At 41.8% G+C, this 18,777-nt stretch overlaps 1 protein-coding gene across 1 annotated transcript in view; it reads left to right on the forward strand.

Moving 5' to 3' along the window:
- Nucleotides 1-18,777, forward strand: part of shank3a (SH3 and multiple ankyrin repeat domains 3a) — a 152,161-nt gene that overhangs the window by 87,975 nt on the left and 45,409 nt on the right. Inside the window, exon 13 of the mRNA XM_040132424.1 lies at nt 4,546-4,727. Within this exon, the coding sequence (XP_039988358.1) occupies nt 4,546-4,727 (182 nt within the window). The remainder of the gene's footprint in view (nt 1-4,545; nt 4,728-18,777) is intronic.

Raw genomic sequence — 18,777 nt, forward strand, 5'->3', positions numbered from 1 at the left:
ATGAACGAGACCGCAAGATATTTAAGATTCCTTAATTTCAGTTCGGAGTGATTTGTTTATGTGTCTCTTACAGCCGCATTCAATGACGGATGGTTCAGGTCTAGGCGCTGTCTCCCCATATTTTCTCCACACACCCACAACACACGCTGAAAAAAATGCATACAAGCATTGTCCATTTGAGCTAAGCGGTTTGCTTATCCGAGCCTCCTCCCCCCCCTTTAGATTGAGGTGGAGATTAGAGTTATGTGTTTATCACACCAATTGACCCTTTCCACTAATTTCGCTTAATGGTAAAGTCTCTGCGAGGCTATGTACAAACAGATTTGCTGTTCAAGACCTCAACACATTCTACCCAATGAGCAGAGTCCACACTCTACTTCCTCCTTGATAGCTGTAAACACTCCCACATTGAGCAAGAAAGAAATGAGAGAGCAAATATTCATTCAAGTGCAGCAAAGCAAGGACAAATTGATGATCATTAGGATGCAAAATATGATGCTGATTATGTGTGTTTATAATGGGCTCATCTCAACTTAGAGACCTGGGCTATTCAAGGAAAAAGCCATTTACCTGAGAAAGCAAGGCAGTCATGTGAGAAAAGGCTACACTGAAACTGCTTAGTTTGATAGCATCTGTGAAAATGGCATTTAATGACATTTGCAGTTGCATCTTCAGAGTTATGTAGGAAGTCCATAGATTTTGACATCTAAACTGAGGCAACTAGACTCCTTATTGAGCTGTTCAAATGTTAACCTGTCTGGCACATTGATCCTAATTAAGTGTCTGATAGTTGACATGCCCAAATTAATGGCTTTCAGACTCCTGATAAGGGCCACTTATCTGGAATAATCTTAAATTTGGGCTGATCTTAATGAATCGGGTGGTGAAAGGTACAAAATAATATAATAAAATAACACACAAATGTTTGTTCTTGATTTTGCACAAAATGCATCTGATTTCTTTGTGCAACCCAAAATTTAAAGTAAAGTTAGATATTTGTATAGATGTATGTAGATTTCAATTTAAACATTAAAGTTGAAACCCACACATACAGTATACCGATTAATGTAGCATTTATTTTTGCATCGTTTTATCTGATATCGCTTTATTTATGTGAAAAATAAAACAATCATGGGAGTGAAGGTCACTATGATATGTGTAAGGTGAATTGCTACTACCACATTCAACAGCTGTAGTGCACAGTTTTGTTTTTTTCAACGAGATTATTCACTCAAATGAATGAAATGAGAATAGAGAAAGAAAATAGTCAATTAGGGAAATAAACCATGTATTTTAAGGCAAATGATTTCTTGCAATTCACTGTTAGAAATCCCGGTTCATAGTATTGACTTATCAGTGCATTTGTTGGCTATATTTTCTTTCCTTTTATTGACGGTTGCCATCGTTACAGAGACATGGCTGGTGTCCTAGGAAACAACAGAGCTTTTGTAATAGACTGCATTGGAACTTTGTGTATGTGTGTATTTGTGTATTTGTGTGTGCATGTAATGGATCCTACATCTGTACCTTGTGGAAGCCAATCTTGATGAGGCACAGTGAAAGAGAAGGGAAGAGAAAAAGATACAACGGAAAAAAATTTGCAAAAAAAATAAGCTTTTGTGTCAAACGCAGCGTGAGTTTGAAAATGTAAACGGTGAATCATATCATCACGCTAAATGAATCTATGTACAAAGAGAGGGGTCTTTGGAGGTGGAGGTCTTTTCCCCTACAGACTCCCCTGAAGTAGACATTGGTGTGGTGGACCATGACGGTCCCGAGCCGTATCAGTTTGAGCCATTGGCTCCAGCCCCAGTAATGCCCGAAGCCGGACCTCTTTCGAGCCGAGCGTTTAGTTAGAATTGGAATCTTGTGAAAAATGCCCAATGCAAATGTACATAGCAGGGGTGTTGCTATCGAGGCACCTGCTGCCATCTGCAACCACGGCCGAGTGATATGAAGGTCTGAAGGGAAAGAATGAAGGCCAGTGGGGCTTCTACGGCCATCAAAAGCACAAGTCTGAACCATTGCACCAAAACTTAGAAACACATTTTATGACATAGATAGGCCCCAAACTGTTGACTCTATGTAAGCCTTGGCCTTGCAAGGTTCAGGGTAATTTAAAACAGTAGATGGCGTGTAGAGCCATATTCAGTACATGAAATGCCGATTTTTATAATTTTGGAAATGTCAATATCATAACCAGCACTAATGTGTTTCATCACACTACAGTCATATCATTTAGTTTACAGCTAAAAAAAACATGTTTAGGTGTTCAGTACCTCTTTAAAGACAAGAAAAGAGCAGTAACCAGTTCAGCCCCCTCCCTTCTGTCTGACACATAGATAACATTTGTCTACCTAACCATCATCAGCTCGGCTGCAGGGAGCAGCTGGGGTCAGGCTGTGTACATAACCATAACAGTAAGTGTATTGGGTGGCAAAGGTGTGTGGGTAGAGGATGCGGGTTTGACTAATTGAAATAGATATCCTCAAGAGATCACATTTTTTGGCTGTCTGTGTCACTTTGACATAGCCTCATCTCCCTACTTCTCCAGCCCTCCATTCCCTCCGCTCTGTGTGCTGCTGATGTTCAGTGCCGGGGCTCAGACATTAAAATGCGGCAGCCATCCGGCCCCTCCGTCCCTGCGGTAATTGGAAACCCGTCAGCAATCCATTGTTTCGATAGAGAGGGGGACAGAGAAAGAGAGGGCTGGGTGAGTTGGGGAGAGCAAGAAAAGCAATAGAGTTGGGGAGAGAAAGAGACATACAAGGCTTGAAATGAGGAACGGGAAAGATAGAAGGATGGAAAAAGAAGGTGAAAGGGCACAGGAGGCTGGATCAGGTGAATGAAATAATGAAGGCTATAAAGGGCCTGATACAAAGTGCCGAGGGAGGAATGGTAAGAGGCTGAAAGAGGTTGAAAGGTAGATTGACAGGCATTTAGTTTAGTTGGGAGATTTCTAGTCTTTCAAGGAACTGCTACTGACAATAGCACCAATGTCTCAATTCAATGCATAATCAAGTCACTCATTAGAGTGAATGACCAGTGAACTTGTCTAATCTGTGTTACACACAAAACCTACTCTCAAGCAAATTCTACATCAGGTAAACATGAGAATCTGATTGTATTAAATATATACAGTATTTAATTTATATATATATATATGCATTAAATGTGTTTTTGAGGTATGCTTGAGAGAAAGCTTTGAAAACACAAGCAGCAGAATGGTGCTGAATGTAACTTACATAGCGCTGGCAAAGTAGTGATGAATGAAGACTAGGCGGAGCTCTGCCGCTGCTGTATTAGAATTCCCCAGAGAGAAAGAGAGAGAGTAAAGATGCAATGCGAAGAAATGTTGAGAAGGAGAGGGATAAGAGGGTGAAATGGAAGCAAGAGAATGAGAGAGAGAGGGGAGGGGATTTAAGGCAAAGGGAAAGTGGGAGGAGCGACAATTAAACCAAATGGGCTGGAGCTTTTTGCCCCCCGCCCCACTGCACAGAAGCATGCACACTCACGCACACACACACACACAGACATGCACACACACATACTCTCACAGCCTGTTTCAGCGAGCCATGGCGCATGCACGCTTGCAGGCAGGCAGGACGAGATCAATCGTGCTCTGGGACTAGTGTGTGTATGTGTATGTCAGCGATGTGTTAGCGACATGCTGGTAGTGGCGTATGCCATGCTAGCGGAGGTGCAATGTTAGCAGGAGTGGGGGGGAGCTGTCTGTGTATGTGCCTGTGCGCACGGCTAGAATGCACATAGAGGGCTCGTGGTGTGTGAGTGTGAGCGAGCTGTCAAAGGGGAGGGGAGCCTCGGAGCACAGCAGCAGCAGTAGCAGCAGCATTGCCAGAGCGTGTGTGAGCGAGTGTGTGTGTGTGAGGGGTGGAGGGGAGAGGAGAGGCAGACACGGCGGGACTCCCGGGAGAAGGAGCGGGAGTCGGGGAGCAGACCCAGCCTCTCTCCTCCACAGGAGAACCAGGACCCAAGGACAGGGCAGGATCTGTAGCTCAGCCTGGAGCAGCTGGAACTGGGGACACACGGGGGATCTCTGTCCCTCTCTGGACGGGGCTGCTGCTTGAGCCCCAACTCAGGATGTGTTTGACTAAGGGTGGCTTCCAGACGGATCTGACAGACCCACACAGAGAAGGAAACAGTGGAGTCCCTCTTACCGTTAAATATTCCTACTTCTACCTCGGTTTGGATGCGGGGGAGAGGGGAGAGGTAGAAGAGAGAGAGGGTAAAAGGGAGCAAGAAGGATATAGTGTGTGCTATTAAGGAAGGAAGCGAGGGAATAATAAGAGGTGGGGGGGAGTGGTTGGGAGGAGTGTTCTTTCCTCTCATGACTCTCCCATGGAACACTGATTGTTGACTGTTGAGCAGCAGTCACAGGGACTTGTTTATGAATCCCTCCCTGGCCACCGTAACATCCAGGGGGAGCCACCAGGTTGCTGTCCCGCTGACAACCATGTCGGTGACCACGGGCTTCAGCTACCAGCTCCCTGGAATCACCACAGTAACATATGTGTTTGTTTACAGCCCCGGCTCAGTGCAGCGAGACCCAAGCCCCCCTCATCACACCCCTCCAGCGCTGACGGGACCCCGCGGGCCCAAACGGAAACTCTACAGTGCTGTCCCAGGACGTACCTTCATCGTGGTCAAGCCCTACACACCACAGGGGGAAGGAGAGATCCAACTCAACCGTGGAGAGAGGGTCAAAGGTAGGTTGTATTCTTTCATTTGTGTTACTACGGATTTTATCCCCTTGCTTAACCTACTTCTATAACTACCACTTTTTGATACTACTGCCACTATTCTGAATTCCATACATGTCAGCAACTCTCTGTCATCACCACTAGTGATGTTTAAGATCTCCTGTGAAGTCCATGGCTACATGTAGCTTGCATGACTGTCAGAGATGGGTTTGTTGCAGAATAAAAAAGCAGACTATGCTCTCATATTTCTCAGATACAAAGCACACTATTAATTCACTATGTTTTTCGCTGCAAAGCAGTTATGTAATCTCTCAACCTGGAAGTCATTTCAGTGTCGTCTGAGCTTGACATTGTGAATTATCACTTCATTCACATTGTAAATGAGCTGTTTTCTGCTTTACACAGAGGTGCTGTGGCTTCGCTTTCATGTGTTTGTGTGTGTGCTTTTGTCTCCATCCATGCTTCACTCAAGACTATGACTGTAATGACGTAGAAGGTAAACTACATAATATTCTTCTCACCCTTTAGCTCTCCCATATATTTCAGTGTGTTAACCCTACACCTGCAGTGGAGCAGTTAGTTCTTGGCTCTGTTTGAATCCACTTGAGATTTGTTTACAATCCCAGTATAAATCTGTGATTACTTGAAGGAGAAGGCATGCAAATTCAAACAGGTCCCGTGTGCTTTTCGTCGTTGGTATGCATACCACTGTCCTTCTTCCTCTGTGAGAGTGCTTCTCCCTGAACGTACAACTGCTTTTCTCCCTCCTTTTATCACCTGTCCACAGACACCCAGCTCCAAATTGACCCCACACCCTACATCCTGCCACTTCACATACATCACCATGGATCAAACCCACATCAGCTTAATGGAAACAGTTCCCTCATGTCCTCAGAAAGGCTTGAGACAGAGGGAGACCGCACTCATGCTGAGACCTCTTGTGTTCCTTTCAGATCCACGGAAGCACAGGAAGTACAGATTAAGAGTCAATTTGGAATTTCAAACACACGCATGGACTCTCTTATCTCTTTGTCCTGACAAGACCCCTACTCTCTGCCTGGATACATACTGAAGTATTTCCACTTCTTCCTAAATGTTTTCTGTCTTTCAGCTTACCAGTCCTTAAACAGCTTTACCAGCGGAGCTCCTCCTGTATGCTTTGATGACTCTTCTTTTATAGTATTGTCTGTTTTACGGGAACTCTGCTGTCATTTGCACAGGAATTACTGAAACAAGTGATAAACAATTCAGACTCGTGTTTTTGCTGAACAAAACTGAATGACACGACATTGTCTGAAACTGTGATGCATACTGATGTTGACACAAATGTTATCAGAAATGTGATGACTCAACAACAGCCAGTGTGCCTCCATCTACTAAATGGATCTGCTGTCACTAGCTTTTCTGTTGGTGCAGCCGATCCATAACCCTGCCACTAATGTGAACACAGTGTTTTACCGTTCTTTCATGTTGGCCATGCAGGAAACAAGCTTACAGTCGCATGGCTGCCAGCACCATGGCCAAGCCAAGTAAACCATCTGGCTCTGTTATGCAACACTGACCATCATAACCATTACTGTATTGCATTCACTATGCTTCTGTAGTCCCGGGACATAAACTGAGAAATACATTGCTGATGTCATCTGGTTGTTGAACTGCTTGAACTGCATGGACAGTTCCGTATAAAGGATTTGTTTTGGTAACCAAATTGTTTTATTGCATTTTATGTAGTCCTAGCAGGAAATGACCAGTCCTCCTGGTGCATAGAGAGGCTGGGCTTGAGAAGCCACTTCCTTTAGGGATGGATGACCCTTGGTTTGATACATAATGCATTTCATCTAATCTGCATTCATAAATGGATGAGTTGCTAATAGTAATAGGGGTCATTTGCAATGGAGTACAGGAGGAGGTAAGGCAAGTGAAAGAAAGGGAAAATGATTTATTTCTTTATCTCTTCTCATCTTCCCCTCCTTATTAAAGTGAGAAACATCTACACCTTCAGGGATGTTGATTGAGGTCAAGAGTAGTTTACGTGTGTGCATGTGCATGTATCTGAAGTAAAAATCAACAGCACTGTTTGTGCGCCAAAGCTAACTCTGATACTGCTTCGGATGTTGATGATCCAGTTATAGTGAGATAATTAGTTTCTTTACCCCCCCAGAACACACCCACACACACTCACACATGTACTGTACATGTAGTCACTCATAAACTCATCTCTGTCTTCCTGTTGACCTCACACCTTCGTTAATCACCAGCCATACCAGAGGAGCATCTTTATGATGAGATCAGCCTAGGTAAATCTTACTAAATCATCTTTCTGTCTGTGAGTGTTTGTTTGTGTTACGTGTGTTAGCATCCATACTTACATATGTAAGCAAGGGCATAACTGTTTATTAGCTTGACTGTTAGTAGGGCCAACCGGTTGCCTGTTGAGGCAGGGAATATTGTATGCCATACAGGGAAAGATATGTCATGCTGTGTAATTTAATGAAGACCATTCATTTTGTTCTAATGGGAGACATACTGTAATTCTCAGCAGTAGACTGTAGCGCGTTACTGTTCAAGTGTGTTTGTGTGTGTATGTGTAGCTAAGCCTTTATGAATATAAGATTCTTTAAAACTTAAACATGACTGGACTGACTATCTGGATTCAGAGGGTAAACACAGCAGAGCGTTACAGCAACACTCCCATAGCAATTTGTTCCTATGAAAAACCCACAGCTGAACTAACTGGTTCTAGACCGTATCATGTCAGTTAACTAATTAAAAAATTAACATTAATTAACATGGATATCTTGACATTGTGATCATCAGTTGGTTTTTGTTCACTGCAAGATGTTTATCACACTTTTAGTAAAAATTTAATCAGAGTAAGCAGTTCAACCAGCCTCATTTTGAAAATGAAGAGTACTTTCAACTTCCACATCCCATTTTAGGTAAACTGACCGGTCTTCCTCAATTATTTATTGTTTTTTACACAGCATGACAGTTTTTTGCAGTGTACAATAACCAACAAAAATTCAAAACTGTTATTATTTTTCCTGTTAAGATTTCTGTATAAAAGGTATAAGAAATCTATGTACTCCATTCTGTGCCAGCAACATACAGCAGTGTATGCTGTGTTGGTATAGTGCTAGTAACTTAAATCTGGACAGCCAATACGTGCAGTGCCTAAGTGTTTAAATAAAGAAAAAAATTGGATTACATTTTTTTAAAAATCAGTTATTTATTAATTCCTGTAATGCCGTATAGCTGACATCCCATGCAATGAGGACGATGAGGATTACGCTAATGACATTAATGATGACGATGATGAACATGAAGGTAAAATGAATACCTTTTTTATGTAATTTTGAAAGAAGGATGACAAAGTGGTTAAAACTCTGAATCTTTAAGGAGACACAATCATTTATTACTCTGCTACCAGAAGTAAATGATGTGAATGTTGCAGTTTCGTGTTCCATCTAGTGACCTCAACGAATGAGAATATTCGGGCTTGTTTTTAAGCTCACAATGTTGATCTGCAGTGTGAGCAAATGAAAAAAAAGAATCTGTCAGGTTGAGATAATGTGCAAATTGAAGGAAGATTCCTAGGTTTCTTAAAAATGGCATGATTCTACTTTTTCATCCTTCATATTCCCTTAGACTAGCACTGATAGATGTACATACAGTATAATCCCAATGTACAACAGTAGATGACCCTATAATGTATGCTTAGTTAAGTGACTGAATCAAATGCTAGAGTCCCCAAAAACACACGTTTTATCCAACCATTTTCGTATCTATTATGAAGAATTGCTTGGAAGAACTTCCAGTTCTTCACTCAGTGATTGCCAGTCCATTGGTCTGCTGTCTTAGATCAATGTCTCTAGACAGCCGTTGTCTAGACAAACAGCCCTGCTGTTCGCCATTTAGCAGGGTCATTCACAACCAGCTCTCCAAGCGCACCGTTAGTTTCAGGTAATGAGATCTGTTTGTCTTTCCTCACTCGCTAACTGCCACTTGACCGCACAACTAGCAGAAACTTGGTATCATGGGGTGTTTGTGTGTGTGTGTGTATTATCGCCATTCAAAAAATGTATCTACTCATGTTTACCTGTGTGTGTGTGTGTGTGTGTGTGTGTGTGTGTGTGTGTGTGTGTGTGTGTGTGTGTGTGTGTGTGTGTGTGTGTGTCTGTGTCTGTGTGTGTGTCTGTGTGCTGCTCACCCCTGTGTTTGTTGTAATCTGATCTCATCGTTTGGATGGACATCTCTTGAAAAGGCCACTTTCTGTCACCATGGTAACGAACAAGGACACATGTCACCGTAACCTGGTCAAGCTTTTTGCACACTTGCATGCACATACAGAGCCACACACAGATAAAAACACATGTACAGAATTGCTCAAACTCAGAACACAGTTGCAGGTACAAACACAAAACACAAAAACACATTGAAAGGAACAGATGTGTGTATCAACATGCTGCAGCCCTCCCAGGAGCTTTAACTGCACATTCAGTACATTCTTCTTCTCAACCAGGTGACACATTTAAGAGCAGGCTTCCGTAACAGTACATTACATTTCACACTATCACACACACAGACACACACACAGACACACACACACACACACACACACACACACACACACACACACACACACACACACACACACACACACACATGCACACATCACATACAACTTCTCCAAACGCCATTATAAATCTTACAGACAGCCATGAAAATGAAACCAGCGCAAGTAACGTTGAGATTAAACATTCACAAACATGATTAATGTGGTTTGGCCAAACCTAGGGTGTACAGAATATTAACACTGCTATGGGCAGTGGAGGATACCTGGACCAGCTATACCAACACAAACGCACATACATATACAAGCTTTTAACAGATTTTTCCAGATCTAGCTTCACACAGGCTGAGAAAGCAGCTATTACTGCTGTTATGATCTCTGAGAACACAAACAGTATAGCTCAGACATTTACTTCCACTGGCATACTGAACGCCTGCCATACAACTGCAAAAGCTTTCTGTTGAACCCACTGTCTGAAAGTTTGATTCACTTCTTGTGTACTTAATTCTCTCCAACAATAGCTACACATACTGTATATGTACATTGATGTGTACGTGTGTTTTGGAGGCCAAGAGCCAGTAGATTAAAGAAATTAAGCAATGTGCAATGCATTATGTTTCAACCACACAGCTTGCTATGGTTAAGACTAAAATGCATATGCATCTGTCCGTTACCAAGCAACAGGTTTTAAGTGCATTACATCTCTGACATGAGACACAAGACCGAAATCAAAAATGATCAAATTATGCCTTTAGTGAGTTTCAAAAAATCAATTTATTTCTGAGAAACAATATTCTTTTACCTACATATTTTTTGCTTGATTTTTAGAAATATTCCTATATTTTTTCAGGTTGGATAAGAGCCTGTGTGTTAAGTGTTGAATTTAGGCTAAACATCACTGTTAGCTTCCCACAGTGAGCTTAGAGTGAATTAATTAGACTTCCTTTCTGTCTGGTAGTAGCATGAAGTATACCGTGTATGTGTGTGTGTGTGTGTGTGTGTGTGTGTGTGTGTGTGTGTGTGTGTGTGTGTGTGTGTGTGTGTGTGTGTGTGTGTGTGTGCATGTTTGTTTCTTTGTATGTGCAAGCACTGTACGAGCTTCTCTCCATTGTTGTTTGCATTATGAAGTGTGTGTGTGGTGCGTGCATGTGTGTAAGTGTGAAGGTTTATATTTGCCTGTGCGCTTGCCTTTGTGTGTGTTGTCTTTGTGCAGCATAGTGTAAGTAATTGCCTCCCACAAGTTAGATAAACAGCATCCTTCAAGTATTCAGCAACCAGCTGTCCTAATATCCGAGGCACATATGGAAGAAATGTCTTTCTCTCTGTCTTTCTCTCTGCCCTCACTCTCTCTGTCTGCCTGTCTCTGTATTTCTTTCTCTTATATACTTATGCACACATACACACACATACACAACATACATTTACCTTTTCTATGAGTAGCATGTACGCTATGCTTATGCAAATTTGGTATGTTTTGATCATTTATTTTGTAGTGAAAGTTCAGCAATGTGTCGTCCACTTATTTACTTGCACTTCATTAACTCAGTGAGAGACTTCAATGACATTACTTATACAGCATTTTATTTGTGTCAGTGTATTGAATGTATTTAAAGTTACTGTGCAGTATGACAGCAATTACAAGCGTAGCTATCAAATGTTTGTGGTAATTTTGATTTATGTGTGTGTCTAAAGAGAAACCCTGCTGACCTTTCAACATGAGCTCTTTTGAATGTCGAAACCAGATTGTCACTGGGCAGGACACTGTAGCACACATGGCCTCTTAAATATGTTTTTAATGATGGCACTATTTAGCCCTTAAAATGGTGAGATGGCCATTCAAACTAATAACGTTTACTGATTAACTGAGTAGGACAGAATCCATATAAGATAGAGGTGTACAAAGTACTCTATGCCAAGGGGAAAAAAATGTGATTGTGAAAATGGTCACATCCATTTATAAGTATTAGTTGTCTGTCAGATAATCACTTTCTCAGGTGCCAGATAGTAAAGAAAAATATATTTATTCCAATACTGTGTTTCTATCATTACTTGAGATAATAAAAGATTAAGAGAGCTCAAGAGCCACTAGGGGTTCCTGTGATTACCAGGGTTTTTACTCTCAGAGACTGGATAGGACACATTCCAGAAAAAGTGCAGCCACATGCACTGTTAAATTTATTATTCCCCCTTTTTTTCCCAAGGTTAAAAACCTGTGTGCTGTGTTCCTAAAAGAATCTTTCTTCAGGCTACAACGCTGATGGAAAACTTTTTACACATGTTCGTACATTTGAGAGGTACAGTATTTCCCCAAAGCAGCCTTGCTTAATTTGCTCAGAGAAGTTCTCACTGATTTCAGGTACTTCTTACGAGCTAGCTACAACCCACAAGGCAAATGTTTAGCTCTTCTTAGAAATGAACTGTAGATGTAAATATAGCTACGAGAGAGTCGAATGTAAATGCATTATACTTCAAAACCACACTTCAAACACATGTTGATAGTATGTTCTCATGCACCTCACCAGCCCACACTAGGAAAGCCTGAGAGACCACCTTTAATAGCATAATGCAGTGTGCATGGGACTTTGAGGAAGGAGTGTGTTGGGTGTGAGGGCTTTAAAGTGTGTGTCCCATGTTACCCAGGAGAAATTAACGTTATCACAGTATGGACCTGAGGCTAGTCAGTTTGTGGGCTCTGTATTTCACTCGTTGGTCATTCATAATGTTCCAAGCTTTGTGTGTATGTGTACGCGTTTTTGTTATCTTTTTGGGACCTTTTCCAGTATAAACATTGACCTTGTCAGGTCCTAATGAGGCAAAATGTCATTCCTGAGGTCCTGGTTAAGTTTTGGTTATGGTCAAGGTTAGGGTAAGGGTTGGGTTTAGGCATGTATTTGTGATGGTTAAGGTTAGGATATGCATTATGTCAATGAGTGTCCTCACAATTAATGTTAGACTTGGTGTGTGTGTGTGTGTGTGTGTGTGTGTGTGTGTGTGTGTGTGTGTGTGTGTGTGTGTGTGTGTGTGTGTGTGTGTGTGTGTGTGTGTGTGTGTGTGTGTGTGTGTGTGTGTGTGTGTGTGTGTTATTGATATTGGACAGGGTCAAAAGCCTAAGGCAAGGACATAGATGTCACAGCTAACCTTCTAGCTGTCCAATCAGAGTAGCAGTGGGGTGTAAAGTCCCACCCACACACCTATCTGCTCCCTGCTGAACACACCACCTGCTCTCCTATTACACTTTCATCCAATTTGTTTTTTTTATTTTTGGTTTTTGTTTTTTGTATTCCAAACATGCCCATATGGTGCAGGATCACCCAACACTTAACCTCTCATTGTAATTAAAAGCCATGCTTGCCTAACACACAGATGGTTGACAAATTAAAGGAAAATCAACATAAAGTTCATTAGTAAGGTGTTGAGCCACAACGTGCCACCAGAACAGCTTCAATTTGCATTGGCATTGACTCTCCAAGTGTCTGGACTCTACTGGAGGGATGAACTCCATTCTTCCAAAAGATATTCCCTCATTTGGTGTTTTGATGATGGTGGTGGAGAGCGCTGTCTAACGTGGTGGTCCAAAATCTCCCATAGGGGTTCAACTGTGTTGAGATCTGGTGACTGTGAAGGCCATAGCATATGATTCACATCATTTTAATACTCATCAAACCATTCAGTGACCCCTTGTGCCCTATGGGTGGGGGCATTGCCATTCTGGAAGACACCACTCCCATCAGGATAGAAACATTTCATTATAGGATAAAGGTGATCAATCAGAACAACCTTGTATTGATTAGTATAATCCCTTCCCTGTAAGGGGACAAGTGGACACAAACCATGCCAACAAAATGCCCCCCACAGCATAACAGAGCCACCAGATCCCCTCACTGTAGGGGTCGAGCAGTCAGACCTGTGCCGTTCTCTTGGTGTATGCCACACATGTACTCGCCCACTTGTCGAGAATATGGTGAAGAATGACTCATCTGACCATATCCCTTTTTTCCACATCTCTGTAAACCAGTACTTGTGGTTTTTGCACTATTGAACTCTCAAATGTGCCTTCCTCTTTGTAATGAGTGGTTTATGCACTGCAACCCTACTATAATATCCCTCTCTGTGTAACTGTTGACGGACTGTTCTTGCTGACACAGTGATCACGTCCTGCATTGACATTCTCAGTCACCTGAGGAAGAGCAGCTCTTCTGTTTTTCCTTACATATCGCCCTAATGCACAAGCATCACGGTCATCAAATGTATGTTGTTGACCACTATTGCCGACCCTATTTACCCAACTTACTGATGTAGATCTAAATGCAGATGTCACTCGGTCAGTGTTCCAGTTGAAACACGAGCCAGTTGAGCAGTCTTTGTGACTGAAGCTCCTGCCATTTGTACCCCAAAAAATGAACCCACTTAGATCTTTTCCTCTTGTCACCTTGAAACAAAACCAGAATCAAATGGGCCTGCTCAGCATTTTTTTTACATGCCACAGAGCATGATGGGATGTTAATTACTTAATTGTACCATGCAGTGCACCTGTGTGGAAGTATCTGCATCCATTATATTTCACCATTCGTTTATTCAGGTTTTTCCTTTAATTCGTCCCTTGTCTGTACATGTAATTTACTGAGATGTAGCCTCACACAAAACGTAAATTAGAAACACATCAGAGACAGTAGTTGCAGAGTTAATCAGTATATGAATAAACACAAACAGGAACACTGCTGCATCAACAGGAGTCATTGAATGACGCAGATATATATTCGACAGAAACACTGATATGCTTACAATCACTCTACCATGTACAATGCGACACACACTGTTTGAGTTTGACACAGTGAGGACAGGGCTGAGCAGACTGAATGACTCCAGATGGTTGTTAGCAACAGGTGCTTTCTGTCCTGCACAGTGACAACCTACTTTGCAGATGTAGCTTTGAAAAGGTTTTGAAAAACCTTGTGTCTTCACCTCGTTTGAATGCAAACAAGAATGGACTGTGTCCTTTGAGATTATCCTTGTTATTAATGTTCTTGAAGTCCATGACCACTCACTAACCCAACTCTCCCATGTTGCCATGTGCAATGTCAGTCAGCAGCAGGTATTTTTGTCATGTAATAATATGAAGTGGGGGCTTGTGCATGAGTGCTGGTCAGGTCATTACAGCATGTTCATTCATCACAGCATAAACACCATCATTTATATGATGCCCTGACTGGCCATTTAAATGATTAGGTGTGTGATTAACGACTCAACAAAGAACTTTCCATCACTGATCTATTAACGATCAACAGACAATCGATGGTTGGTCTACAGGTAATCTTTCACTGGTATGCTCAGATGGAGGACTACACTATTTTTTTTTTCATTTTTTTTGGTCAGTTATTGCTATTGTTTTTATAGGGATAGTGTACCAGGTGATATCATCTGGATATGATTTTGTTATATCAGTGTATGTCCATGATTTGACGTAGATTTTCTTGTTTGCTCATGCATACATGTTAATGATAATTCACCATTATATTTAATAATTTTGCTCCTATTTCTGTGCTAGGCTTTTATGTGATATTGCCCTGGAGTAAGAACAAAAAGAGGCCAAGACATAGGGTAACTGTTAGGTAGCGTGTTCTATTTTTGTCTCCACCTCAGGGTCGATACAGAAGGAGAGAAAGAATGAGAGATGGAGTAAAAAACAAGTGAGAATGAAAGAAGAGGAATGTCATGTAGTTCCCCTCAAGCCTGGGAGGGAGGGATAAGATGAGAAGAGAAGAGGGATCCCTCTGAGTCAGCCTAGGAGTTTTCCTCCCTCCTCTCTTCCTCCTCCCCCTCCGACTATAATTTACAAGACTCCGGCCCTCCTTGCTTTTTTTTTCTGTAGCCTTTTTTCTCTGCTCCACTGCTTCTACTGTCATTCACAAAAACGCAGTTTCTCATTGTTTCCATATTTTTTTTATTTCTTCTTAAACTGGTCAAGTCTTAATTTCTCTCAGGCTCTCTGTCACCCTCTAACTCTCTCTCTCTCTCTCTCTCAGTTGAATACTGGTGAGCCGGAGACTGCACCACTCCCTCGTCCTCTTCTAAGCAAAACAAGTCCTATGAGGCTAAACACACAGCAAACCACAGCACACATTTGACTCAGAGCAGTGTGACAATCCTTCATCCATCTCATTTATTGGCTTCATTCAGTATCCACTCTGGGGTCCACTCGCCCTTTTCCACTTCACCTTCTTAACTGCCGGTCACCTCTACTTCTCCTATTCCATGTCCACCTCCATCCTTTTCATTAAATTCAATTTTTATACCTCTTCATCTTTTTTTTAACTACTTTTATAACCTGTACACTATTCAAGCTGTATTGTTCCATGTATCCTCTGTTTGTCCTCCAGAACATTTGCATATATTCTCTCACTTATATATTACAGCTAATCATGACCATCCCTTCTGCACAGCTGTTGAGAGTCATCCCCCTTTCTCTCCTTTGTTGTGTGTGTTATGTGGGTGTAGGTGTGTGTTAGCGTGTCTCTGGTTGTGTACCACGTGTTTCATAAAGATGCAACTGTGCTCTCTCTATAACACTGAATTGAACTGAGGTTTAATAAAGAGGGCAGGGATCCAAATCTAATAACAACTCCACTCTGGTTATTGGAATGCTCTCCACACTCACCCTCACGCACTTTGTTGGACACACCCACATGCACATACACTCACACAGCTACAGTATGCGGGCTGAGTTATATACTAACCTTATTAAGGAAGTCCCTCTTTCACATTATATTTCACTTACTGTACATGGCATGCAAACACACAGAATAGTGCTGTGATTTGTTTTCAGTAAAACATAGTAACAATGTTTCTTAATTGAGAATAGTAGAATCCCTACATGGGAGCTGATCCAGAGTTCAGGATCGCAGGGGTGGGTTCACATTAGTATTTAGGTTAAAAATAACCTAAATACTGTTAAGACTTCAAAATCTTTATCTCCTTTAACTTAAAGACACATTTTTGAAACTGTTGGTCAAACTCACTTGAGGTTGAGGTTTTTGTCTAAGTCTCACATGCTTACACCTCTCAACACTGGAGAGTGTTTGTTACTCATTACGCTTAAGAGACGTGGAGGGAAATTGAGAAGTTGAGCACTGGGTGTCGAGTGAACAGCAGAGAGCAGCAATAGCTGCAATAGCCTGTGTTTTCATCAGACAGCTCCTGCTTACAACTCTTTAAATGTGTGTGTGAGTGGATGCTATGTAGAGTAGAACAAGTTACCAGGTGTATGTACCAGGTAGATTTCTAATCGCTCTCATCTCTTCACTCTGTTTCACAGTTTCCCTGTACTATAATGTCTGCATTATGCAACTAGGGAATATGGCTGCAGAGAATGTACAGTCCATAACTGTAAGTGTGATTCTTTTGGATATAAAACTGTACAAGTTTATGTGTGCCTTAAAAAGTGGAGATGGAAAAAATGAAAAGGCGAGTGACAGATAGTTTTTGTTGAGCTGCATTAAGAATTCTATGCAGCACCCAGAGATACAAAGTGAAGAGGCAGGTTATCTGAACATAATGTTTCCATGCAGCAGCACACTTACTTTCATTCAGCTGTTAAGAATTATATAGTTGCACGAACTAGTTAATCATCCCCCCCAGTATAATATTTGCTAATAGTGACATCAGAGCTGCGTAGTTTTCCCGTGTTGCTTATAGCAAATGTGCAGAAATCCTACCGTGGCATTTTGTGGAAATCAAGCCGTATTTTGGTTTTGGCAACTCTTCCATGGCATTTCTGTCTGAATCAGTGTGAGTGCATCATTGGCAGAAAGCCATCAGCCTCTCTCAGCACAGCTGCATCCTTTATTGTCTGTTTCTGCAGAAAATAAAGTGTTTGTGTATGTGAGTATGTTTTGAAAAGTCTCCTCCTTTCCTCACCAGCTATCACTCATTTTTTCATGACAGTTGCCCTCCCTCTGTAAGAGTATGTGTGCCTGTGTTTGTGTGGTTGCTGGGTGTACACAGAAACAAAGACAATGAGAGGAGGAGAAAGAAAATGAATGACTCAGCTCAAAGCAATAGAGCAAAGCAAAGCAAGTATTAAAATGAGCTCAATCGGTCGTCACGTACACACACACACACACACACACACACACGCACGTACACACACGCAGACACACGCACGCACACACACGCAGACACACACACATACACATACGTTTGTACTTCTATCGTTGTGAGGATGCTCAGGCCCTAACACTAACATTAACACTCACAACTAAATCCCCAACTCTAGCCCTAACCTAGACCTCAATCTAACCTGAACCCTAAAACCAAGTCTTATCCCTCAAACAGCCCTTTGAAGTTATGAGGACCGGTCAAAACGTCCTCACTCAAGTGGTCTAAAACTCAAACTGGTCCTCACAGTGTATAGCCATACAAGTACACACACACACACACACACATAGAGAGAGAGAGCAATACAGTACCAGACTTTTCACCAGACAGCAGTCTTCTTGGACAGTCATAATAATAACTAGGCGCTTGTCGAAACATAGCTCTTTCCGAGCGCCTGCTTGTGTCTGTCATTTGCTGGCTTTCATCTCTTTGTCATTACTGAATGCAAGCCGCTTTCTTTCACACTCTTTCCCTTTTTTTCATTCTCTAGGGCTCTCTATCATGCTATTCTCCTTTCTGCTCACATTTCATGCTTCGTTTGTATTTTATTTCTATATAAGCTTAGAATTTTCCATTAATGGCCCAGTAAGATGATGTATAATCCACTGTGGGAACACGCTGTGAATTTCTATGAGGCCTTGCAATACAGTATGTTGGACAGAGTGAGAGAACAACGATAATAACGATAATGTAGCAGTAAGTATTCCTTACTTGATTACTTGATTTGTTTATCCCTATTCATACAATATGCCCTCATATAGATTCTGGAGTTCTGGACTGGAGTTTGGGCTGATTAAAGGTGGATTGGTAAGAGATTCAGACCGTTTGTAATTGAATACATTTGGTTTATTACCGAACTGTATGCGCTGAGGTTGTCAGATAAGATAATGTTGGCAGTAGGAATAGGAACATCAAAACCGGACCATTGAGGAGAGTACAAAAGTTGCCAACAAATTCATGTCCTTTTTGCATTTTAATGATTAAAGAATCAGAATGTGGCACAAGGAACATCTTAACACTGTTGATTACCAAGTTCAGTCCCTCATGGCTACAGTTTATACACACCACCAGTATGATGATGCACCGCGTAACAGGGCTCCCGCTGTCATCAAATGATTTGAGGAACATGACAGTGGGTTTTCATTGCTTCAGTGAACTACACAGTTACTGGACCTCAACCCTGCTGAGCATCTTCACGATGACCAGGGCAGGTTTCCAACGAGACTGTGCAGCTTTTGATATTGCATATGTAGGATAGGTAGCACAACATGCTACTGTGTGTGACTGTGTGTATGAATGCATGTCAACATATGCTTTGTCTTTGGTCCC

Source organism: Xiphias gladius, chromosome 8 (assembly GCF_016859285.1).
Source record: "Xiphias gladius isolate SHS-SW01 ecotype Sanya breed wild chromosome 8, ASM1685928v1, whole genome shotgun sequence".
NCBI classification, from domain to species: Eukaryota; Metazoa; Chordata; class Actinopteri; order Istiophoriformes; family Xiphiidae; genus Xiphias; species Xiphias gladius.